Source organism: Heterodontus francisci, chromosome 30, assembly GCF_036365525.1.
Source record: "Heterodontus francisci isolate sHetFra1 chromosome 30, sHetFra1.hap1, whole genome shotgun sequence".
Taxonomy (NCBI): Eukaryota; Metazoa; Chordata; class Chondrichthyes; order Heterodontiformes; family Heterodontidae; genus Heterodontus; species Heterodontus francisci.
In genome coordinates, this window is record NC_090400.1 from 19,439,035 (window position 1) to 19,462,853 (window position 23,819).

Sequence of the window (23,819 nt, forward strand, 5' to 3'; positions counted from 1 at the left end):
GTGGTAGACGTCCTGGGTTTGGGAGGAAGCTTTGGCATGTTGCTGCAGTTTACTTGTAAATGGTACACACTGTAGCCATGTTGCACTGATGGTGAAAACAGTAAATGTTTAAGGTGGTGGACTGGGTGCCAATTAAGTGGGCTGCTTTGTCCTGGATGGTGTCGGGCTTCTTGAGTGCTGTTGGGGCTCTCCAGTCAAGTGGAGAGTATTCCATAACACCTGGCGTGACATGTAGGTAGTGGAAAAAGGCATTGAGGAGTCATTCACCACAGAATACCCTGCCTCTAACTTGTTCTTGTAGCCATAGTATTTATTTAGCTGGCCCAATTAAGTTTCTGGTCAATGGTGACCCCCAGGATGTTGATGGTGAGGGATTTGACAATGGTAGTGACATTGAATGCCAAGAGGAGATGGCTGTGGCCTTATGGGAGACCTTATGATGGAGGGAAGATCATTGATGAAGAAGCTATTGATGGTTGGGCCTAGGCCAGTGCTCAAAGAAACTCCTGCAATCATGTCCCGATACTATGATGATTGACCTCCAGCAGTCACACCATCTTCCTTTGTACTAGGTTTAGACAGTTTTCCCCTGATTCCCACTGATTTCAATTTTACTAGGGCTCCTTAATGCCACAGTCGGTCAAATGCTGCCTTGATGTCAAGGGCAGTCCTTTGCACGCTCATTGCAAGTTGTTAGTCCCAACCAATAAGATCAATTGGAGTATCAGGAAGGCAAGACTGGTGGCTTAAGAACCAATAAAATTGATTACAGGGTGGAGCAAATGGTTGTTCAAACCAATCAAATGCTACTTTCTTCCAATGTTTGTTGCATATGAAATTGAAGCAGATGTTTTAAGATGAGCTTATGGGCTCACTGAGTCACTGTCACAGTGAAGTGCCATTGAGGTCTGAAGAAGGTAGCCAACATTTCCTTTTTAAAAAAAGATTACTTCCCCCATCCTCCTACACAGCAGACCATAGCTGGGGTTGTAGGGGATCCTGGGGTGGCTCTACCACAACTTAAGGCAGGTAGATTCTGGAATTTCTGGCTTCTATGGGAAATCAGGTGGTAGAGAAGCATTCAAAGCAGTGCTTGTGTTTGCCTGCACCATGGTAATGCAGTACCCTCCCACTGACCATGTAAACTCACAGAGTTAACCAAGATAAGTACCGCTAGGACCACAAGCCTGAAGTTTCAGTTTCGGACTTTTATTTTGGGACACGGCAGCTTTTCTGAAGCTGTTGATCATTATTTTCTAGTTTGCTATACTGACATGTATAATTATATAAATGTACAAACCTGTCTAAAATGTATTCATAATGCCATATACATGTTGCATCTGATGTGACTGAACAACATGTCACAAGACAACAGATAAACTTGCATATTGATTCTGGGTCAATTAAATTAATTGTATAGTCAACCGAAGAAAAGAACAATGTCAGTGTAATTCTGGTTAAGGAGGGAATTTTTTTTTATTTCCGCAAAGTATAATTATTAAATACTTTATGAATGATCAGAAATGTATAAAACAATATTAACCAAAGGTATTTACATAACTAGTTTAAATCGGTTATCAATCTACCTGGAAAAGGCTGTTTACAAAGAGGCAAACCAAATCTTTCAGCTAATTTTCACAAAGCATTAACACACTGCAGTAAGCACATTTGAGGAGGCCTCATCGCTTTATCTTAATTTACTGCACTAACTAAGTGCATCTGTTTCCTACAACTAGAGGAAATAAAGAAAAAACAGTCACACTGTTCACTGGTCCAAAACTCCCTTCCTCACCTGATAGACTGTGACAGGCATAAGAGCATTGTCGATCACAGGCTCATCAGTGTCCATCTGTCCCCTGTAGGAATGGGTTTGTGTGATAAATGAATGTAATTACAGATACAGATCTGTTGTTGGCTAATTTGTATCCATTAGAAGGAATACTGCATTAATTAAAGCTTGCAAATTGATAGGGTAGAACATGGTGTCTGCTGTTTTTGGCAGCCTGGAAAATAAACTACAGTCCAACAGTATAATTATTTAGAGTGCAGTACTGTTGAACACACTTTACTAGATAATCATGGCTCTATATAAACCATCATTTGATGGCCTAGTGAAAATGGAAACTAACAAAAGTATTGTTTGCATTTACTCAGCCACAAACAGACAATGGGACACACTGCACGTTACAGGAGTACATACATGGTCATAAAATCTTAAGTGGAAATCTATATAATTTAAAAAATTAATTAAAACACATCACTATTCCAACCCCACTCCTATTTTACTTCCACATCCTGGAAATGGTTAAATAAATAATGCATCTACTTTGGGGAACAATGCTGCCAAATATATTGACAGAAATGTTCAAATATATAGATTGGACAAGAAATTCTAATGATCTGTTTGGGCAAAATAGGTATTCCTGGCATAGGGGTTGCAATTTGGCCTATCATTCACACATGCCAGAGTTACTCCCCTTCTAATATAGATGCTAAATTCTGGTGTAGGTGGATCCTGACAGAAGATGTACTCGCCTCAAAAGGGCTGAATGTATGCAAAATGCAGGTTAGTTAGGGCAAAACCTGCTGTCCAAGACATTCTCTAATTTAAGCTAGAATTCCAGCTGATTAAATGTCAACTGATTAAATGGCTCAGTTGGTAGCATGCTCACCTCTGAGTCAGAAGTTTGTGGGTTCAAGTCCCACTCCTGGACTAGGCTGTAAAAGGCACTTTGGGGTGTCTAATAGTTGTGAAAGGCACCAGATGAATATTTTTCATTCATCTATGGGATGTGAGTGTCACCGGCAAGCCCAGCATTTACTGCCCATCCCCTAATTGCCCTAGAGAAGGTGGTGGCAAGCCACCTTCTTGAACTGTTGCTGTCCAAGTGTTGTAGGTACACCCACAGTGCTATAAGGGAGGGAATTCCAGGATTTTGACCCAGCGACACTGAAGGAATGGTTATTCAGTTCCAAGTCAAGATGATGTCTGACTTGGAGGGAAACTTGCAGGTGGTGGTGTTCCCATGCATCTGTTGCCCTTGTTCGTCTAGGTGCCAGAGGTTGTGGGTTTGGAAAGTGCTGTCAAAGGAGCCTTGGCAAGTTGCTGCAGTGCATCTTGTTCATGGTGGTGGAAGGAGTGAATGTTTAAGGTGGTGACAGGGGTGCCGATCAAACAGGATGCTTTATCTTGGATGGTGTTGAGCTTCTTGAGTGTTGTTTGAGCTTCACTCATCTAGGAAAGTGGAGAGTATTCCATCATTCCATCAAAGGGAAAGTCTTGCTTGACCAACATCATTAAATTTTTTGAAGAGGTAACTGAGAGAGTAGGCAAGGATAATACAGTAGATGTAATTTAATTAGATTTTCTAAAGGCCTTCGATAAAGTCTCACATAATAGACTAATGAATAAGATCAGAAAATGCAGGGTCAGGGTACAAGCAGCAGAATGAAAATGGAAGGAGAATGAAAATTAGAGTAAATCAGTGGGGCGATGGAAGGGTGTTTTGTTGAGTTAATAGAAACCGTACGAAACGATAAAGAAAAATGATGGGAAATGAGTTTAACAACAGGCAGCACAGGAGTGGTGGGTAAAGTGAGCGGAGCTGTGAGGCTGCTTTACCATAGATGTAGTCGTGGGTTCGCTCCGGCTTGAAGCGCTGCTTCTGCTGCAGACTCCCTTCACGACAGAAAGCGGAGAGTAGGAGTTAAAGAGTAGTTATTCAGAGTGGCAGAAGGTAGAAAGTGGTGTTCCACAAGGATCAGTGCTGGTACCACTGTTGTTCAAAATTTATATTAATGATTTAGATTTTGGAATCAAAACCATAATTTCTAAGTTTGCAGATGACACTAAAGGATGGAAGGGGTGGTGGTTGTCAATACTGAGGAGGACCGCAACAAATTACACGATGATATTAACAAATTTGCACAATGGGCATTTATTTAGCAAACAAATTTCAAGCTAGATAAATGCCAGGTATTATATTTTGGCAAGAAAAATAGAGGTTGCATAATACTTAGAAAATAAGAATTTAAATGGGGTAAAGAAGCAAAGGAGTCAGGAAGTACAAATATACAAATCACTAAAGTAGCTATGCAGATTAACAAGGTCATAAAAAAGCAAACAAAGCATGAGGGTTTATTTTTAGAGGAATAGAATTGAAAAGTAAATAAGTTATGCTAAACTTGTATCAAACCTTGTTCAAACCACACCTGGAGTCCTGCATACAATTCTGGTTGCCATATTATAAAAAAATATAGAGCCACTGGAGTGGGTGAAAAAAGGATTTACAAAAATGATACAAGAACTGAGAGGTTATACCTATCAGGAGAGGATGAACAGGCTGGGTCTGTTTTCTTTTGAAAAGAGAAGCTGAGGGGTGACCTAATAGAGGTCCTTAAAATTATGAAAGGTTTTGGTAGACACAGAATGTTTCCATATGTGGGGAAGAGCAAAACTAGAGGCCATCAATACAAGATAGTCACTAAAAAATCAAATGGAAATTCAGAAGAAACTTCTTTATCTAGACTGTGATGAGAATGCGGAACTCACTACCACAGAGTGGTTGAAGCGAATAGTATAGATGCATTTAAAGGGAGGCTAGATAAGTATACGAGGGAGAAGGGAACATAGGAAATAGGAGCAGCAGTAGGCCATTCGGCCTCTTGAGCTTGCTTGTGATTCAACTAGATCATGGCTGATCATCTACCTCAATGCATTTTCCCCCACTAACCCCATATCCCTTGATATCTTTAATATCTAGAAATCTATCGATCTCTGTCTTGAAGATATTCAATGACTGAGCTTCCACAGTCCTCTGGGGTAGAGAATTCCAAAGATTCACCACCCTCTGAGTGAAGAAATTCCTCCTCATCTCAGTCCTAAATGGCCTACCTCTTATTTTAAGACGTGTCCCCTGGTTCTAGACCCCGCAGTTATGCTGCAAGAGTTAGATGAGGAATGGCAGGAGGAGGCTCCAGTGGAGTAATAATGCTGGCATGGTCTGGTTGGGCTAAATGGCCTGTTTCTGTGATGTATATCCTATGTAGTGTTTGATCGGATAAGCTTTGTATTCTACCTTCTAACCAATCAAACTGGCTCTGAAGCCTACAGTCCTGCCCTCTAACCAATCTGATTGGTCATAACAGGCTAGAGTCCTACCTTCCAACTGATTTGATTGGTCAACACTGACAACCTATAGTCCCAGGAGAAAGAAAGCTGATTTTTGTTGTGAAGCACCAACATGCTCACACATAGCTTGCAATGCTGAATGTCAGCTTAACAATGGGCGTCTAAGTAATTTGATTTTAAGACATGCACTAAGGATCGGTATGCTAAATGGCATTGTTGAAAATGTCTAAGACGTGGACTTTAGTAAAGATATGATCCTGCTCCTGTTGTTGTCCAACACAATTCTTTCAATGCTCTCCCATGAATTAGTCATAATTGCCAACTAGTATTGCAATAAAATACATTCTGTGGCCCAGTACTGATGCCCCATTTGGCAAAACATTAAAGCTTTGCCACAAACAAATAGCTACCTGCAAATATTATAGCTAAGAATTTTATACACATTAATACATGGAACCAAAGGATGCAGTGGCAGATAAAAATTTTGCACCTCATTTCATGGAAAGAATGAAATGACAATGAAGTCTCAAGCAGAAGTTTTATATGAGGCTGTGGAATAGTCCAGGCTGAATATCACAAAAGATGCAGTGCATGGACTAGAAGGGCATTCACTTGATGTGCTTAGACCAGAGGTAAAACTGTAGTGATCTTGAGACTATGGAACCTGAGATTACACAATGATATAGGCTCAAAACAAGAATATATGGGTTAGTTTACTATACAAATCAATTTTAGCTTGTATCAAAGCACACATGGGGCTGAATTTTATCAGCCCGTCATGGATCCCAGTGGGGAGCTAATTGAGGGTGGCGTCACCGCTCATCACGAGTGCGGCTGGCCAACCGCGATCATGTGGCAGCAAGCCCATTTGAATGCAGGAGGTGCGGGGACTGTCCCATTGGAGAATGGGGCATCAGTCCCTTTGATGCTGTGCTGCTGACCCCCCTCCCCCCCACCGCCCCCACTGCCTGGAGTCCCTGTGCTGCTGTGCTGTTGACCAAGGTCTCATAAGGCCAGGAGCTCTCCGGAAGCCAAGGGAGAACATGTCAGGTGGAAGATACTGGGTAGCCCCACGGTTCAGCAATGACTTCCTGTGATTCTTCTCCAGGCTATAAGGGAAAGGTAGGAGCTCCTCTTCCGAAGGGATGGCAGGAAGTGATCCTCCCACCTGACCAAGCAAGCCTGGATGGAGATCGCAGAGGAGGTCAGCGGCTGTGGGATCCAGTGCTGCAAAAGGCTCTGTCAAGGTGAGTCCTCCATATCTATCCCATCTTTGGCACGTGACCCCGACCATAGTCACGCGCCAAAGATGGGATAGATATGAAGGACTCACCTTGGCAGAGACTATGGTCACGCGGGTGGAAGCATGACATGGTGAGGGAGTAGCTGCAAAGGGGTGGCAAGGTACTGAGGCAACAGCTGATCACGTGAGATGCATGGCTGCATCTCCAAGACAGCCGGCCTTCTGTCCTCGCTTTTGCCCCTTGCCCCTTGAGAGCAGACATGAGGAGGTGGCATTTGGGAGCCCCCATCAGGTGCCAAAGGGCTTCCACCAGAACAAGTGCCCTGCTGAGCTCCATGAGAAGACTAACAGTGTCCCTCTTTCTGCTCGCAGGGGAAAAAGGCCCACAAAACTAGAGAAAGGGTGAAGACTGGAGGTGAGATCCCAGACATCCGAGAACAGACCCTGGCAGAGGAAGCGGCCCTGAAACTAGCAGACTCCCAGGGTGGCTGATTCATAGCAGACGGAGAGACTAGAGTGTTCACCCAAGAGAGTGAGGAGGCATTGTGGTCATGTGGCAACCACCGACCTTCTAAATAACCACATCATACTTGGTTGACTTGGGCAGATCGATGCAGCAGAACCGGTAAATGTTTGTGTTTTCTCATGTAGGTTGTGGCACCTCGGTGGGAAGATCGTCTGCTGGAATCCCGTCTTCCTCTGAGGAGAAGGAGGAAGAATCCTCAATGGGTACACCGTCACCCTGCAATCTCCATCAGCACAGAAACTCTCATTTCGATGGTTATGCGCTTGGGCTTAGATGCAGTGTCACAAGCGAGTGAGAGCACAACACATGTCTCCAAGCAGCTGACAGAGGTCATGACTGGCAAGGCCATTGACCGTTGGGGGACTGTGGGAAGCATGGCCCATGTTGAGGCCCTGGCTGATGAAGAGCCTCTGGTTTTGGCAGCACAGAACATGCTGGAGTTGCAGAGAGAAGTAAAGGAACATCTAGCGGAGCTGCGAGAGGCAATGTGCAGTCATGCACAGATGATGGAGTAGTCCATCCATGCCAGTACATTCTTCTGGGGAGGGTGAACAGCGAGAGGTCGTGGTCCACATTGGTACCAATGACATAAGAAGAAGAGGGATGAGGTGCTGAAAGCAGAGCTTCAGGAGTTAGGAAAGAAAAAGCAGGACCTCAAAAGCAGTAATCTCAGGATTACTCCCAGTGCCATGTGTTAGTGAACATAGGAATAGGAGGATTAAGCGATTTAACATGTGCCTGGAGAAATGGTGCACAAGGGAGGGCAACAGATTTCTGAGGCATTGGGACCTGTTCTGGGCTGGGTGGGTCCTGTACAAGATGGACAGGTTGCACCCTAGCAGGACCGGGACTAACGTCCTCACAGGGACATTTGCTGGTGCTGTTGGGGAGGGTTTAAATTAAATTGGCAGGGGGTTGTAAACCTAAGAGGGAACTCAGATTGGAGGGAAGCAAAACTGGTAACAGGAAGTAGAAAACGAGTAAGTGAAATTGGAAGGCAGACAAGACAAAGGCAAACATTAAATAGGATCGGAATGAGGAATAATGTTAAGACAAAGTAAGGGCACTCTATCTGAGTGCATGCAGCATTCACAACAAGGTAGATGATTTGAAGGCACAAATAGAGATAAATGAGTATGATTTAATTGCCATTACGGAGTCGTGATTAAAGGGTGACCAGGACTGGGAACTGAATCTGCAGGGATATTTGCATTTAGGAGGGATACGTGGAGAGGAAAAGGAGCTGGGGTAGCACTGTTAATAAGGAACAAAATCAGTACATTAGTGAGACAGGATCTTAGATCGAAGGAGCAAAATGTAGGCTGGGATTTTTCACTTGTTGGAAGGGAGCCGTCCAAGTCGGTGGCGAGCCCGCTTCCTCCTGGCTTGGGGATCCGACCCAAATTTTGCGGTTCCCCGGCCTTTAACTGTTCTGAGGCGGGACTTCCACCAGCTTCAAGCAGGAAGTCCCGCCTAATGGAGCTGCCGGCCAATCAGCGGGCCAGCAGCTCTTAGTCCCAGCAGCACCACCAGGAGCGGTGGCCACTGCTGGGACTGCAGCCCAGCTTCAGGAAGATGATTTTTGGGAGGCCCGGAACCAAGATAAGTTTTTGTTGCCTCACCGGGGGTGATTGGTCGGTCCCCGGCGAGGCAAGGGTGGTTGACAGGGGGGACGGGGGGCATGCTGTGTGTTGGGGCTGGTTGGGGCAGCAGGAGCTTTTCTCGGGCATGGGCCGCCCGCTTGCCACAGGTAAAATCCCTGCGGTGGTGGGCAGAGGCCCTTAAGTGACCATTAAGTGGCTATTTAAGGGCCTTGAGCCTGGGGCAGGCGGGCCATTTTTTGCTACCGCCGCCCTGCATAAAGTGGCAGCGGAGGCGGGAGCGAGTTGGAAAGGGCCCCCAAGCCCCCGCTCCATTTTACGCACCCCCCCCGCCACCTTCCTGCTCTTTGGGGGGGGCATTAAATTCCGGCTGTAGAATCAGTTTGGGTGGAGCTAAGAAACAACAAGGGGCAGCAAACATTGGTGGGAGTTGTTTATAGGCCACCAAACTGATAATGTTGGGCACGGTATAAATCAGGAAATTAGAGCTGCATGTAGCATGAGCTATACAGTAATAATGGGCAACTTCAATTTACATATAGATTGGGTAAACCTAATCAGCACTAATGCTTTGGAGGATAAATTCCTGGAGAGTGTACGAGATGGGTTTCTGGAGCAGTATGTAGAAGAACCAACTGGGGATCAGGCTATTTTCGATTTAGTATTGTGTAAAGAGAAAGGACTAATTAATAACCTTGCTGTAAAGGAGCCATTAGGAAATAGTGACCACAATGTGATAGAATTTTATATTAAGTTTGAAAGGGACATATTTCATTCTGAAAGTAGGGTCTTAAATCTGAACAAAGGAAACTATGAAGGTATGAGTGGCAAGTTGGCTATGGTGGAATGGGAAAATACATTCAAAGATCTGACGGTGGACAGGCAATGGCTAGTATTTAAAGAAGTATTACACAGTTTACAACAAATATACATTCCTCTAAGACACAAAAACCCAACAGGAAAGGTGAATCAACCATGGCTAACAAAAGAGGTTGAAGACTGCATTTGGTCAAAGGAAGAGGCTTATAAGGTTGCCAGAAAAAGTGGTAAGTTTGAGGAATGGGAGCAATTTAGAGTCCAACAAAGGAGGACGAAGAAACTGAGAAAGAAATGGAAAAGCGATTATGAATGCAAGCTAGGTCGAAACATAAAGGCGGACTATAAAAGCTTCTTTAGTAATGTGAAAAAGAAAAGATTAGCAAGGACAAATGTGAGTCCATTGCAGGCGGAGACAGGAGAGTTTGTGGTGGAGAATGAGGAACTAAATGAGAGACTAAACAATTACTTTGTGTCTGTCTTCAGGGAGGAAGACACAGTAAATCTCCCAGAAATACTAGGGAAACAAGGGACTTGTAAAAATGAGGAACTGAAAGAAATTTGTCTCAATAAAGAGGTAGCACTCAAAAAAATAATTGGATTGAAAGTTGATAATTCCCCTGGACCGGATGCGCTACATACCAGAGTATTGAAGGAGGTGGCTTTAGAGATAGTGAATGCATTGGTGGTTATCTTTCAAAATACTTGCATGCCAAACAGCGGAAGCAGTGTGCAATAGACAGAGCTAAGCGATCCCACAACCAACCGATCAGATCTAAGCTCTGCAATCCTGCCACATCCAGTCGTGAATGGTGGTGGACAATTAAACAACTGATAGGAGGAGGAGGCGCTACAAACATCCCCATCCTCAATGATGGGGAGCCCAGCACATCAGTGCAAAAGACAAGGCTGAATCATTTGCATCCATCTTCAGCCAGAAGTGCCGTGTTGATGATCCGCCTGAGGTCCCCAGCATCACAGATGCCAGTCTTCAGCCATTCCGATTCACTCCACATGATATCAAGAAACAGCTGAAGGCTCTGGATACTGCAAAGGCTATGGGCCCTGACAACATTCAGGCAATAGTACTGAGGTCTTGTGCTCCAGAACTAGCCGCATTCCTAGCCAAGCTGTTCCAGTACAGCGACAACACTGGCATTTACCCAGCAATGTGGAAGATTGCCCAGGTATGTCCTGTCCACAAAAAGCAGGACAAATCTGACCTGGCCAATTACCGCCCTATCAGTCTACTCCCGATCGTCAGCAAAGTGACAGAAAGGGTCGTCAACAGTGTCACGAAAAGCTAGCATGCAGGTGCAGAAATCAATTAGGAAGACAAATGGTACGTTGGCTTTCATCGCAAGGGGTTTTGAGTACCGGAGTAAAGAAATCTTGCTGCAATTGTATGGAGCCTTGGTGAGATCGCACCCCGAGTCTTGTGTACAGTTTTGGTCTCCTCATCTAAGGAAGGATATTCTTGTCATAGAGGGAGTGCAACAGAGGTTCACTAGACTAATCCCTCAAATGGCGAGATTGACTTATGAGGAGAGATTGAGGAAACTGTATTCTCTAGAGTTTCGAAGAATGAGAGATGATCTCATTGAAACTTAGCAAATTCTTACAGGGTGTGATAGAGTATATGTAGATAGGATGTTTCCCCTGGCTGGTGAGTCTAGAACCAGGGAACATAGTCTCAGAATAAGGGGTAGGCCATTTAAGACTGAGATGAGGAGGAATTTCTTCACTCAGAGGGCAGTGAATCTTTGGAATTCTCTACCCCAGAGGGCTGTGGGAGCTCAATCATAGAGCATGTTCAATACAGAAATTGATACATTGATGAGATCAAGGGAAGCGTGGGAAAGTGGTCTTGATGTAGGTGATCAGCCATGATCTAATTGAGTGGCAGAGCAGGCTCGAGGGGCTGAATGGCCTACTCCTGCTCCTATGTTCCTAAGGAAGTTATGCAAAATCTTTATGTCATGAATTAGGCCTCAGATAGAGCACTATGATTAATTCCCATCACCACACTTTAGGTAAATGCTAAGAACTTGGTGAGGGTGCAGAGGTGATTTATTTATTTTATTTTATTTAGAGATACAGCACTGAAACAGGCCCTTCGGCCCACCGAGTCTGTGCCGACCATCAACAACCCACTTATACTAATCCTACATTAATCCCATATTCCTACCACATCCCCACAATTCCCCTACCCCCTACCTATACTAGGGGCAATTTATAACGGCCAATTTACCTATCAACCTGCAAGTCTTTGGCTGTGGGAGGAAACCGGAGCTCCCGGCGAAAACCCACGTGGTCACAGGGAGAACTTGCAAACTCCGCACAAGCAGTACGCAGAATTGAACCCGGGTCGCTGGAGCTGTGAGGCTGCGGTGCCAACCACTGTGCCATTTACTAGAATGGTAGCAGGGATTAGGGACTTTAGTCATGTCAAGAGATCAGATAAACTGGGACTATTCTCTTTGGAGCATTGAAGGTTAAGGGGAATTTTAACATATTCAGAATTATTAGATTTTGGCAGAGGACAGAGGGAGAAAATGTTTCCACTGGCAGGGGATTCAGTAACCGGAGGACACAGATTTAGGTTAATTGGCAAAAGAACTAGAGGGGAGAAGAAGAGAATTTTTTTTTAAATCAGCAACTTGTTATGATTTGGAATGCACTGACTGAAAGGGTGGTGGAAGCAGATTCAATCGTGACATTCAAAAAGGAATTGGATAAATATTTGAAAAGGAAAAATTTGCAGGGCTATGGGGAAAGAACAGGGGAGTGGGACTAATTAAATAGCTCAAAGAGCTGGCAGAGGCATGATGGGCCAAATGGCCTCCATCTGTGCTATTTGATTGTATGATTCTATTTTCTATTTGAACATATGCTGAACATAAATTTGATGCATCTAAAAAACACATAAGCAAAATATTTACAAAATAAAATTAAAGGCAATCCTGTTTATTACCAAAATCAATAAAGTTTGAAAACAAAATAAGAAAAGATATAAGGAATATTTTCTTCATGGGATCAAACCACAGCCCCTGCTACTAAGTATCCTCCAAAATTGGTTGTTCCTGACTGCACATAAGAAAATTTAATTTTACATTCAGCAAATATAAAAATGAGCTAATCACTTTCTTGTATCACTCACTACCCTCTTCCATGCCCCGTCCCTGGAAAAAAACTATTCCCCAATTCACTTTACAACTGCCTTTTCAAAATCCCAACTGTTTAGCCTCCATTCACCACAACACTTCTGCAGATACTGATTTGCTCAACTGCTCGCTCACCTCCACCTTTTATGCCCTAGTCCCCAATAAAACTATCACTGTCTGTCACCCTGGCCATTCCCCGGTACAGCCCTCATCTCTGCTCCCTTAAGTTCATGGAACGCAGGCTTGAAAAGATATGGTGGAGAACTGGTTTGGCCATCCACTGGCAGATCTGCTGGACCACATAAAACACTATTGGGTCCTGCTCTCGTCTGCTAAAATTGCTCCTGGATCATCCTGGAATGCAAAGATATGGCCTCGTCTCTCCTTGTCTCTGTAATCTTCTCCAGCCCCACATTTCTCCGTGATATCTGCACTCATCTAATTCTGACCTCTTGAAAATCCCCAATTGCTCTACCATTGGTGGCTGTGCCTTCAGTTGCCTAGGTTCCAAGCTCTGGAATACCCTCCCTACACCTCTCTGCTGCGCTTTCCTCCTTTAAGACACTCCTTAAAACCCTCCTCTTTGACCACATTTTTGGTCATCTGACCTAATATCTCCTTGTGTGGCTCGGTATCATATTTTGTTTTATAATGCTTCTTTGAAGTGTCTTAGGTCGTTTTACTACATTAAAGGCGCTATATAAATATACATTGTTGTTGTAATATAAGAAACAGCTGCTAAAGTTACCATTGACACCATAGTCTTTAAGATTGCTATATTCTCCCCTCTGCAGCAGTACTGCATATTACCTCTCCGGCATACTGAGCCACAAATGTGTGTTCACTGCTGACTACCAAAGTCTCCCTCTAAGTTTTTTTCATTCATTCTTGGCCTGTTCATTTGATTGCACAGTATCTTGAAATTTGTTCCGTGCTTGTGCAGTATCTTTAAAGGGACATGGATCTTATGGGTTCCCACGCACACATGCAGTTACAGGTAACATTGGTGAATAACCATATATGAATGTGATGATCTTAGCTCTGCTCCATTTCTGGAAAAAAGTAATGCCTCTTTTCAACACTTTCTTAAACTACCTCAACTCTGACCCTCACTCTTCACGTGCATGTGTTGCACTCAACCTATTTAATTCTGCCTTCAATGTTCTTGCTCCCTTCACTCCCTCTTGCATCCCCCAACTCCTACCCTACTCCCCCACCACCCCTCTGGCCCATCATCTCAGATCTTTAAAGCTAAGGGCTGCAATCTGGAGCACACTTGATATGCTGCTGTCCTGGTTGTTCAGCACCTAAAGCAATATCACATTTCCTCTTCTCATTCATATCCTCCCAGTCCTCCAAGATTATCCTGGTTGGTCCAGCTTCCTTTTCTCAATGACAAACTGCCTCCTCCAAACCGCTTCTTCAGTTCCCTCCATATATGAGTCCAATGCTAAGTGTGTGAGGAACTTATAGATATAGGCAGATGGGGCCTCGGTTTAACATCTCATTCGAAAGACAGTACGTCCAACAGTGCAGCTCATCCTCAATCCTCAGTATTGTACCGGAGTGTCAGCCTTGATTTTTGTAGTCAATTGCCTAAGCTACCTACGCTCCTACCTGAGGCACTCGCCTTCAACCCTGTATTCTTTCTCCATCCCCCTATAGCTTTCCCACTGCCCGGATCCTCCTTTTCTCACCTACATGTTGGCCCTCAGTGGCATCATTCAAAGGCAAGGGGTCTGCTCAAAAAAAAGACTTGCATTTATATAGCGCCTTTCATGACAACTGGACATCTCTTTGCAGCTAATGAAGTACTTTTGAAGTATAATGTAGGAAACGTGGCAGCCAATTTGCACACAGCAAGATCCCACAAACAGCAATGTGATAATGACCAGATAATCTGTTTTTGTGATGTTGATTGAGGGATAAATATTGGCCAGGACACCAGGATAACTCCCCAGCTCTTCTTCAAAATAGTGCCATGGGATCTAATACATCCACTCGAGCAGGCAGATTGGGCCTCGGTTTAACGTCTCATCCAAAAGACAGCACCTCCAACAGTGCAGCATGCTCTCAGTACTGTACTGCAGTATCAGCCTTGATTTGTGTACTCAAGCTCTTGAGTGGGGCTGGAACCTAAAACCTTGGGATTTGGAGACAAGAGCGTCATAGAATTATACAGTACAGAAACAGGCCCTTTAGCCCACCGTGTCCGTGCCGGCCATCCAGCCTAGCTATTCTAATCCCATTTTCCAGCACTTGGCCCGTAGCCTTGTATGCTATGGCATTTCAAATGCTCATCTAAATACTACTTGCATGTTGTAAGGGTTCCTGCCTCTACCACCTCCAAAAAGTGTGTTCCAGATTCCAACCACCCTCTGGGTGAAAAAAGTTTTCCTCAAACCCTCTCTAAACCTCCTGCCAACTGAGCCATGGCTAACACCAACAGCTCATGTAAATTACAGCTCTACCTTTCTATCATCACCCTTGACTACTCCTGTGCAGTCGGATTGCTTAGCTGACATTAATTCAGAATGAGCAAGTATTTCTTTTAGTGCAGCATTGCTGAGAGTGAAGCCATGTTGTTTTGCTTCTATCAAAACCTCTGCACCTTAGCTCCTCAACTTCATTTCTCTTCCTGCCAGCTAGCTCAGGCTGACCTGGGATATGCACAACCCATTATTGTACGGTTTCCTTTTGCCATTTGATGGATTTTCAGCAGTATAATAAATTACATTTATAACACCTTTTAAAGTATTGAAATGTCCTAAAGCATTTCACAGAGGCAAAAATAACCAGGCACTAAGAAGGACTTTAGGTGGCGACCAAAAATGGCAACACCATAGAAGCACTTGTAGATAGGACAAGGATTTTGGAAACAACTGGGTGAATTTTAACAGCCAAAAATGGGTTGCATGGGACCGGCTGAAGAATTAGGGGAGATATCCGCAGTGTCTTGGCCAATATCTATCCTGCAATCAACATCAAAAAAACAGATTATTTGGTCATTATCACATTGCTGTTTGTGGGAGTTTGCTGTGCGCAACTTGGCTGCCACGTTTCTTACATTACAAAAGTAACTACACTTCAAAAGTACTTCATTGGCTGTAAAGCACTTTGAGATGTCTGGTGGTCATGAAAAGTGCTATATAACTGCAAGTCTTCCTTTTTTAAAATTTTTTTTTCCTTTTGCTTGTCTGCTTTTTAATCTTCTCTCCATGACTCCTCACTTCACATTTGTAAAAGTTTGTGAGAACGACATTGTTCATAGGGAGAGAAGCACATTTACTATTTTCCATTATAGGTATCCTATTTCTGTAGATTAAGGTTTTAATGTAAATGGATTTAATTGCTCAATAGATCTAGAAATTTCTATGGGAAAGTGTGTAGTATGGTGGTTAGAATATAATGTTGTTATCTTTGTGCATACTCAGACTCATGGGATGAAAGTAGCCTCTTCCTCTGGTTTGTAAGATTTCTATGTAAAATAAGTTTGAACAATCTCAGTCAAGTGGATAAGATTAGATGGCAAAACTGCCAATAACACGCCAATTAGCATTAAATTGACTGCATCACTCAAACAGTTTTTATGTTATTGTTTATGTCATTATAGAAGTGGTGCTCATGCAGCACACTGATATTGATCAACAACTTCTGCTTCATGGTTTAGATCATCTTAGCCCCTGGATATGTCCAACCTCTGCACTGTGCTGTTCTATATGAACAGGCTGCAGACTGTTCCTCTTTTTATCTTAATTGCATTAAACAGTACCCCTATTTCTTTGTTCCGTCCCATTTACTTTCTGTGTGAATTTAAGAAGATCAAACGAAGTGCTCAGTGCTTAACAATGTGAGCTGCCTTGCTCTGAATGCTGTAAAGGATGATGCCCGCTTTAGATTCAGATCCCACAGTAAAGGTTTTCCATATAGCAGCTGAAGAATTGGCCAGACATTATTGACCACCACACATTAAGGACAGGTGACTTCTAACAGGAATGTTGAAAATCAAATTTGTGTAAATGGACAGAGATCAGGCAGCCTGCTGTCACTTTATGCACCAAAATGAAATGTAAGAAAATTAGCAGCTTAGCCGCTGCCCTGGTTTCACTTTAATCAACAAGGACATTTAACAGTACTGTGAGTTATACCCTGTTCAGCCTGTCTGTCTCTCCTGAGCAAGCAATGCTTTTGTCCTGTATACAGAGTAGTATCTGTAATTAGGTACCCACCAAATCTATGTGTCAACAGTAAATGAGTTAATTGTAAAGGATCCTTTCCCTGCTCTGTTCCCCCACCATCCACCCCCCAGGGCCTACATTTACCAAAAAGCCCACTGAGACCCTACGAACGCCCCAATCTTGGCTCACTATTTGCCAGAGAGCACCTCCCACACCAACTTGATGTTAATTTGATCTGAGGCTTAATATCAGGGGCTCCTTGAACCCCACCATTCAGGTGCAGGGATTGTACTCTGCATCCTTAACATACCCAAATTACTAGGCCCATAAACTTTCACAGACCATGTATCATTTTTCATCTCATGGATTCTCCCAATTTATTTAATTTCTAGGGAGAGGTGGACAACCAGAGGTAAAACTTCCAATATTACATTGCGAAATCTCTTCCCAACCTGCAAGATAATTTAATATTATTATAATTGTAACAATAAAACATTACAGCACTCTATTTAAATTTGCCCAGTTCCATTCCCCAGATTGCACAGCTATGATTTCAGCAGCACAGTATAGGCTGGTCATACGGCCACTGTCATTGAATCTGGTCTTTGGCTGGTGAATTGGTGTTAATTTACTTTGTACCATCATAATGACAGCATTAAAGAAACAAACAATAAGCTCTGCTCACTGAGTTATGACCTGTGGTAAAATATGGATATCAAAAAAGGTAAAAGACAGATGCCGATGAGACATGCACAATTATGACTGGTATTTCGTCTTTAACAACATTTCTTTACTTAGACTGCCATCAGAGATGGTAGCCTGTCTTACCTATGATTCAAACTGTGCATAGCTTGAAAAAGAGCTTCAGCCATTAATTATGATCGATGTCAACTTGTCAAAGAATTGCAATGTTACCAGGGACATTGCCTCCCAGTCAGGGGGTTTTGGAGGTGACATTAAAATTATGTATAGCCAGAAAATTAGAATAGGTCAATTTCATTTGCACTAATGGTGCTGGGATAGCCACAATGCCATTGCATTCTTTTGCTTTCTGTCACTGTGAAGTGAAAGAAAGCAAGAGAACATGGAAAATTAAAAGTATGATCCATAGAGGTGAGATTAGGATCCGGAGGTGGTGCATGCAGAGGATTGTAATCTCATGCAGAAGGCTTCCACTAAATCTGGAAATGTTGAGAGGCCTGGTCTACTGTTCCAAGGCAGGTTTAGAGTGGCATTTTATTGTGCTATCTGAGGCATTTATTTTAACTGCTTTATGTTTATGGTGTGATGACACCATCATACGAATGTTGTAAAGCACAAAAACACAGAAGAAACATTACAGTGTTGACAATGCCACTTTCGAGAGAATGGAATGTTTGGATGTTAAAAGTAAATGTATACATTTTTCAGAAGCAACAACTTACTGATATTGTTTCATATAAATTATTGGGTACCTTAGAATTGAATAATGTATTTCAATGTCTCCAACTCATGGGAAGAGAACATTTAGCAATCTCATATCTGTAGCAAAAATTCAGGGTCGTGCATCCACTGTATTATACCATAGATAAGCTATTTGGCCCCTTTCCCTGAAAACCCAGCATAAACCTCCACAACATAAGGAACACCAAAAGCTATGTCACTAGACCATTCACAAATAAAGCTTCAATACTGTGCAAAAACTCACCATGGAGAGTGGTACAATTGCACGGATGTCCTTTTGGATCACCGCCAATTCTGTCACCACTTTGTCCGAATCTGGAGGAGGATTTTTTCCACGGTAGTCAACATGCCACATAATACGTCTTGTCACTGACTGGCTGGTAAAATTTTCCATCTCAAAGTTCAATTGAATGATTTCACTGGGCTGAACACTTTCACTGTTAAGAAATTAGAAGGAGAAAACAATCAACTATATTTTAGATTTTGTATTTAAACAGATCAAAACAGTTTTGAAAGTATGAACTCTTTAATTTATTTACATACTTTACTTTCTTCTGAGCCTAGCAAAAACAGTGAACAGAAATCTTCTTGTACTCTCACTGCACAGTTGTGTATTTATTTTCTTTCCCAGAACGTCAAAACTATAGACTTTAAACAACCCTCATCTTCCTTTCCTCCTACAAAGTTTTAAAATCCAAGCTTAGCATCGAGTAACCACTGAAGTATTTTGTCCAGTTCTGGGCACTACATATTAAGAAGGATGTGAAGGCTTTAGAGAGGTTGCAGAAAAGATTTACGAGAACGGTTCCAGGAATGAGGAACTTCAGTTACTGGATAAATTGGAGAAGCTGAGGTTGTTCTCCTTAAAGAACAGAAGGTTGCGAGGAGATTTGATAGAGGCTTTTAAAATGATGACGGGGTCTAGACAGTAGATCGGGAGAAACTGTTACCATTGGCCAAGTGTCGAGGACCAGAGAATACCGATTTAATGTGAATTGCAAAAGAACCAATGGCGACATGAGGAAACACTTTCTTTATCCAGAGAGTGGTTAGGATCTGGAATGGACTGGCTGAGAGTGTGGTGGAGGCAGATTCAATTGTGGCTTTTAAAAAGGAATTGGATAAGCACCTGAAGAGAAAAAAAATTGCAGAGCTACGGGGAAAGAGAAGGGAAGTGGGACAGTGGGAGTGGCTCTTGCAGAGAGCTGACATAGACATGACAGGCCAAATTCCCTCCTTCTGTGCTGTAACCATTCTATGATTCTACTTCCTGATTTACCCAGTCTTTAAGGTTAGTCTTGACCCTCTGCCTAAATTATCAATAATATTCTTAATAATAATTAGTGCTACAACTACCAACTACTAAAGTCTGCACTACATTAAGAATGCATATTAGCCTAAGTTCCATGCATGAGCTATTAGATAATTTTTCCCTGCTTAACACATACCCAATTTATTGTCAAACTGGTGTCAAAACAATGCCAGAATTCACATTGATTCAACACAATGTGGCAGCATAAACTCTGTAAAAATGCACATTCAGCTCTCATACAAACATTAAAGTGTTGGAGAGCAGAGATACTGCAGTGTAAAATATGTGGCCCAATTACAAGATGATACTTTAGATCTTAACATCCCTTAAATGCAATTGGCCAATTGGATGGTTAGTCAATTCAACATTAAGAAAAGGCTGTAGCAGATTAGATTAGATTAGATTAGAGATACAGCACTGAAACAGGCCCTTCGGCCCACCGAGTCTGTGCCGAACATCAACCACCCATTTATACTAATCCTACACTAATCCCATATTCCTACCAAAATTCAGTGTACATGATAGGCTTTGACAGGAACAGAATAAGTATGATTTAATTAATGTTAAAATTCATGTTTAACATGTTCTGCAAACTATTGAAAAATCCTCAAAAGAAAATGCTTGAAAATCCAAGAATTCATCATTCAATTAGTCACATGGTCTTGAAAATTAAGTTCTTTCAAAATAAAATATTTTAATATATTTTTACATAATTGCAAACTTTACACCAACACTGACAAAAATAAATACAATTCTTCCAACAACTTATATTTATACAGCACCTCTAATGTCATAAAATGTCCCAAAGTGCTTCAGAGGAGCATTATAAAGCAACATTAGACACCGAGCCACATAAAGCAATATTTGGGCAAATGCCCAAAAGCTTGATTGAAGAGGTAGGTTTTAAGGAGCATCTGAAAAGAAGAAAGAGAGCTGGAGAAGTTCAGAGAGAACTACGTAGAATCTACAGCACAGAAACAGGTCTTTTTGTCCTAACTGGTCTATGCAGGTTGTTGTGAAAGTGTTTCCATTTTTAAATATTTTTTGAGGACTCGTGTTTAGAATTGTGGAGATGGATTCATTGGAGGACTGAAGTGATTCCATAAATTCCTTTTTTCTTTAAAGGGTCGCTGGAAGGACTCTGTTTAAAAACATTTACTGGATGTCACATGTCTTCAGCTAAGTAAACAACAGGTACCTTCTGACAATAGGAGTTGTTTACAAGAAAAGTGACATGTCAAGATTTATGGTGCTCAAGAGTGGGTTTCATTTTTGAATAGGAGTTTTGAGTCAGTTGGGTTTGTAGCCTGCTGAAAGAAACACCCAGCTGATCTTTTCTTCCCCTCTCAGAAACCCTACAAAAAATCCAGTGTGTGATAGCTGTAACACCTAATGCCACATTTCTCCTGACAAGCTTTTGGAAGACTTCCTCTTGACATCCTGAATGAACTGCTTCCGAAAATATCCCAGTGACCCGTTTATGTGTACTCGGACGCTGGACTGTATGCCATCTGGAACATAACATAGCTTATCCTTTTTCTTCAAGAAGTAACAAATACTTTGACCAAAGCATCTTTATTTTTCCTTTAATCTGTGTATGTGTGTTGGGTATTTAGAAGGCAATATATATATTTACTGTCATCTTTCAAACTGTGTGTTGAAGCTTTACATCTTTATTGACTAAGTCTTGTTTTATAATAAATGAATATTTTTGTTGTTTATTAAGGAAACTTGGTTGGTGGATTTTATTCTGAAACGAAAATAGATAGAATATATAATTGGCTGCATCGGTAACTGGTACACATTTAAATATATGTTGTGACCTGTGGAGAAGTGGATCTAGAGAAAGACAGTGCACTCCTTCTGCCTTGGTCATAACAAGGTGTTTGTACTCCATATGAGCACCCTGCCACTGTAATTACCTTTTCCCACCCTGTTCATTTTTTCTTATTTCCTTCTCCATCATGTGTGCTGTTAGTGGCTATCTTGTATTTCTTTAGTCTACATCCACCCTATTAATCACCTCATAATTTTATGTGGACCATTATCAAATCTCCTCTTTGTCTTCTCCAAAGGAGCCTGCTCAATCTTTCATGATAGTTGAATTCTCTTAATTCTGGTAACATACTTGTAAATCTTTTCTGCATTTTCTCCAGTGCATCGATATCCTTTCTGTAGTATGGAGACCTGAAGTGGGCGCACAGTGGGTTGGATTTTGTCACGCTGGCGGGGGTCCCGGTGTCAGGCTGAAAATGCAGGTGGGAATCCCGTCTCAGCCATTTGGGGCTGCCACTGGTGCAATTCTAAGTTGCCCGGGCAGTTAACAGCCCAGCACCGAAAGACCCCTCCCTTTAAAGATGGGGATCCTGCCTCCAAGAGCTGCTGGCCAATCACAGGGATGGCAGCTCAGTAGTATTGGGAGCGCCACTGGGAGCAGTCGGCACTGCAGAGGCCTTGGACCCAGCCCAGCACTGGAGCACCAAACCTTAGGTAAGTGAAGTGAGGTTGTTGGAGCCAGACTGGAAGGCCCCGGTGAAGTGGGAGGGTGGAGAGTAGGGGTTTAGTGCAGGGGAGGGGGGTTCAGGGAGGTGGAGTTTTTCCTGGCGGTGGCCACAGATTGCCCACAGAGGAGAGCCTCCCACCCCAAAGCCTGCAGGTGGGTCTCCTAATTTTACTGGACGACTTCCCCGCATTGCCTGATAATTTAGTATCGCCAGCTGAGTCTATCTCACTCATCCCTTAGTGGCTCTATCCCTACCTTAATTCTCATTTTGTTACATATGTGCCTGCAGAATACTTTACTATTTCTTCTTAAATTCTTCAAGCTTCAAACCATGTATGTCAGACAAAATACTTTGCAGACTTTAACTGCGTGTGTAGGCTGAAAGCACAGAATGTTCAGGGGCTGCTCGAGATGTGACTGAAGGAATGTACTGATACTGAGATGATGAATGATGAAGTCATAATAGGGTATGTGTCATTCTGCTCTGATGAATCACCACAGGAATGAGTATGACTGGACACGGGGAGAGGTCAATTGGATAAGAAACAGTATAAAAGAGACTCTCCCGATCAAGTCTGTGTGGTGGAGAGAACCAGAAACAAGAAGACAAATAGAAAAGTCTGAAGACCAAACGTTGCAAGAGAAGGTATGCACTCCCTGTCCATAACTAATAAGGGAAGTAAATAGCCCGCTGTTATGGCCACGTGGTGAAGTTTGGGTGATTTCCACTGTTCAACTCCCACCTGACCGCAGCAAGTGTGTTTTATTATTAGGGTTTAACCCCTTGGTGTTTTATTTGTCAAATAAACCCCCACACAGTGACAGGTTTTCTTGTAGGTTTAAAAACAAAAGTCAATTGTTTAATGATCAGTACACCTTATCCCGAAACTGCCACAACCACATCCATTCATGCATTCACTCGCACACATACATACACACAAGACACAGAGAGGTGAAAGGGGTAAGCAATTATAAGTGTGGGGGAGAGGGGGTAGGTTTCGAGGCGGTCACAGTGAAACTATTGAATTCTTTTGGAAATCAAGTTCTCATTGGTTGCCTGAGGTAGATTGTAGATTTCTCTCTTTGTTGAAAGTTCAGTTGAAGTCAATGGATCACTTCTAGTTCACTGCTGTATAGTGTAGATGTACAATTTCACAACAGGACATGTGCCTTTTGGTTTGCTGGAAACAAGCTTCTGGATGCTGCCTTTTTTGGTGTCTCTCTCTAGACAGTTTTTTTAAGGTAAAGCTGTGTTGTTAACGTCTCACTTCTGGGTAGGAGATGCTTTGGTCTCACCCCCAGGTGATCGCACAATGGCCCAGGATGTGGCTATGTCGCACCTTCTTTGTTTCAGAAGAAGACATTCAATTCTGGAATGTTTTAGGATGGGTGCAATTGACACCTCTTAGCTTTGAAGATTTTAATATACAAAGGCCAAGTTTTTTTTCCTTGGTGGCCATTTTGGAGCATGTTCACTTTTTAAAAGAAAGGTCCATTTTTTAAAAGACAAAGTCAGTTTTTATAACTCTTCAGATTTTTCCCGTAATTTGTATCATCACAATTCTTGTGTGTGTGACACCCACGTTACATTGTAAATCACTGCCCAAGTTTATTGCCTTAGTTTGAGTAAAACTTAATATACTTGTTCTGACTTTGTCTCAATAAAGTAGTTTCACAACTGAACTTTTTTCACGTCTGAAACTGTTGTAAGAGGTTAGCTCCTTACAGTTTAGATATGACAGCTTACAGTGGGGACCCAGATGGAACATGACTAGGTTGTGAACTCTTTGTGTGAGAGAAAGGAAGAATCTTGAGATTGGCGAGTCCGGCCAACATGCGTCTTGGGAGGGGAACCTTATTGGAGTATGAGGACCCAGTGGACCCACAGGTGATCAAAGGCAC

General features: G+C 42.6%; 1 protein-coding gene across 1 annotated transcript in view; it reads right to left on the bottom strand.

Moving 5' to 3' along the window:
- The window catches only part of tmem132e (transmembrane protein 132E), a 679,389-nt gene that overhangs the window by 352,918 nt on the left and 302,652 nt on the right, over positions 1-23,819 (bottom strand). Inside the window, exon 4 of the mRNA XM_068009881.1 lies at positions 18,347-18,539. Within this exon, the coding sequence (XP_067865982.1) occupies positions 18,347-18,539 (193 nt within the window). The remainder of the gene's footprint in view (positions 1-18,346; positions 18,540-23,819) is intronic.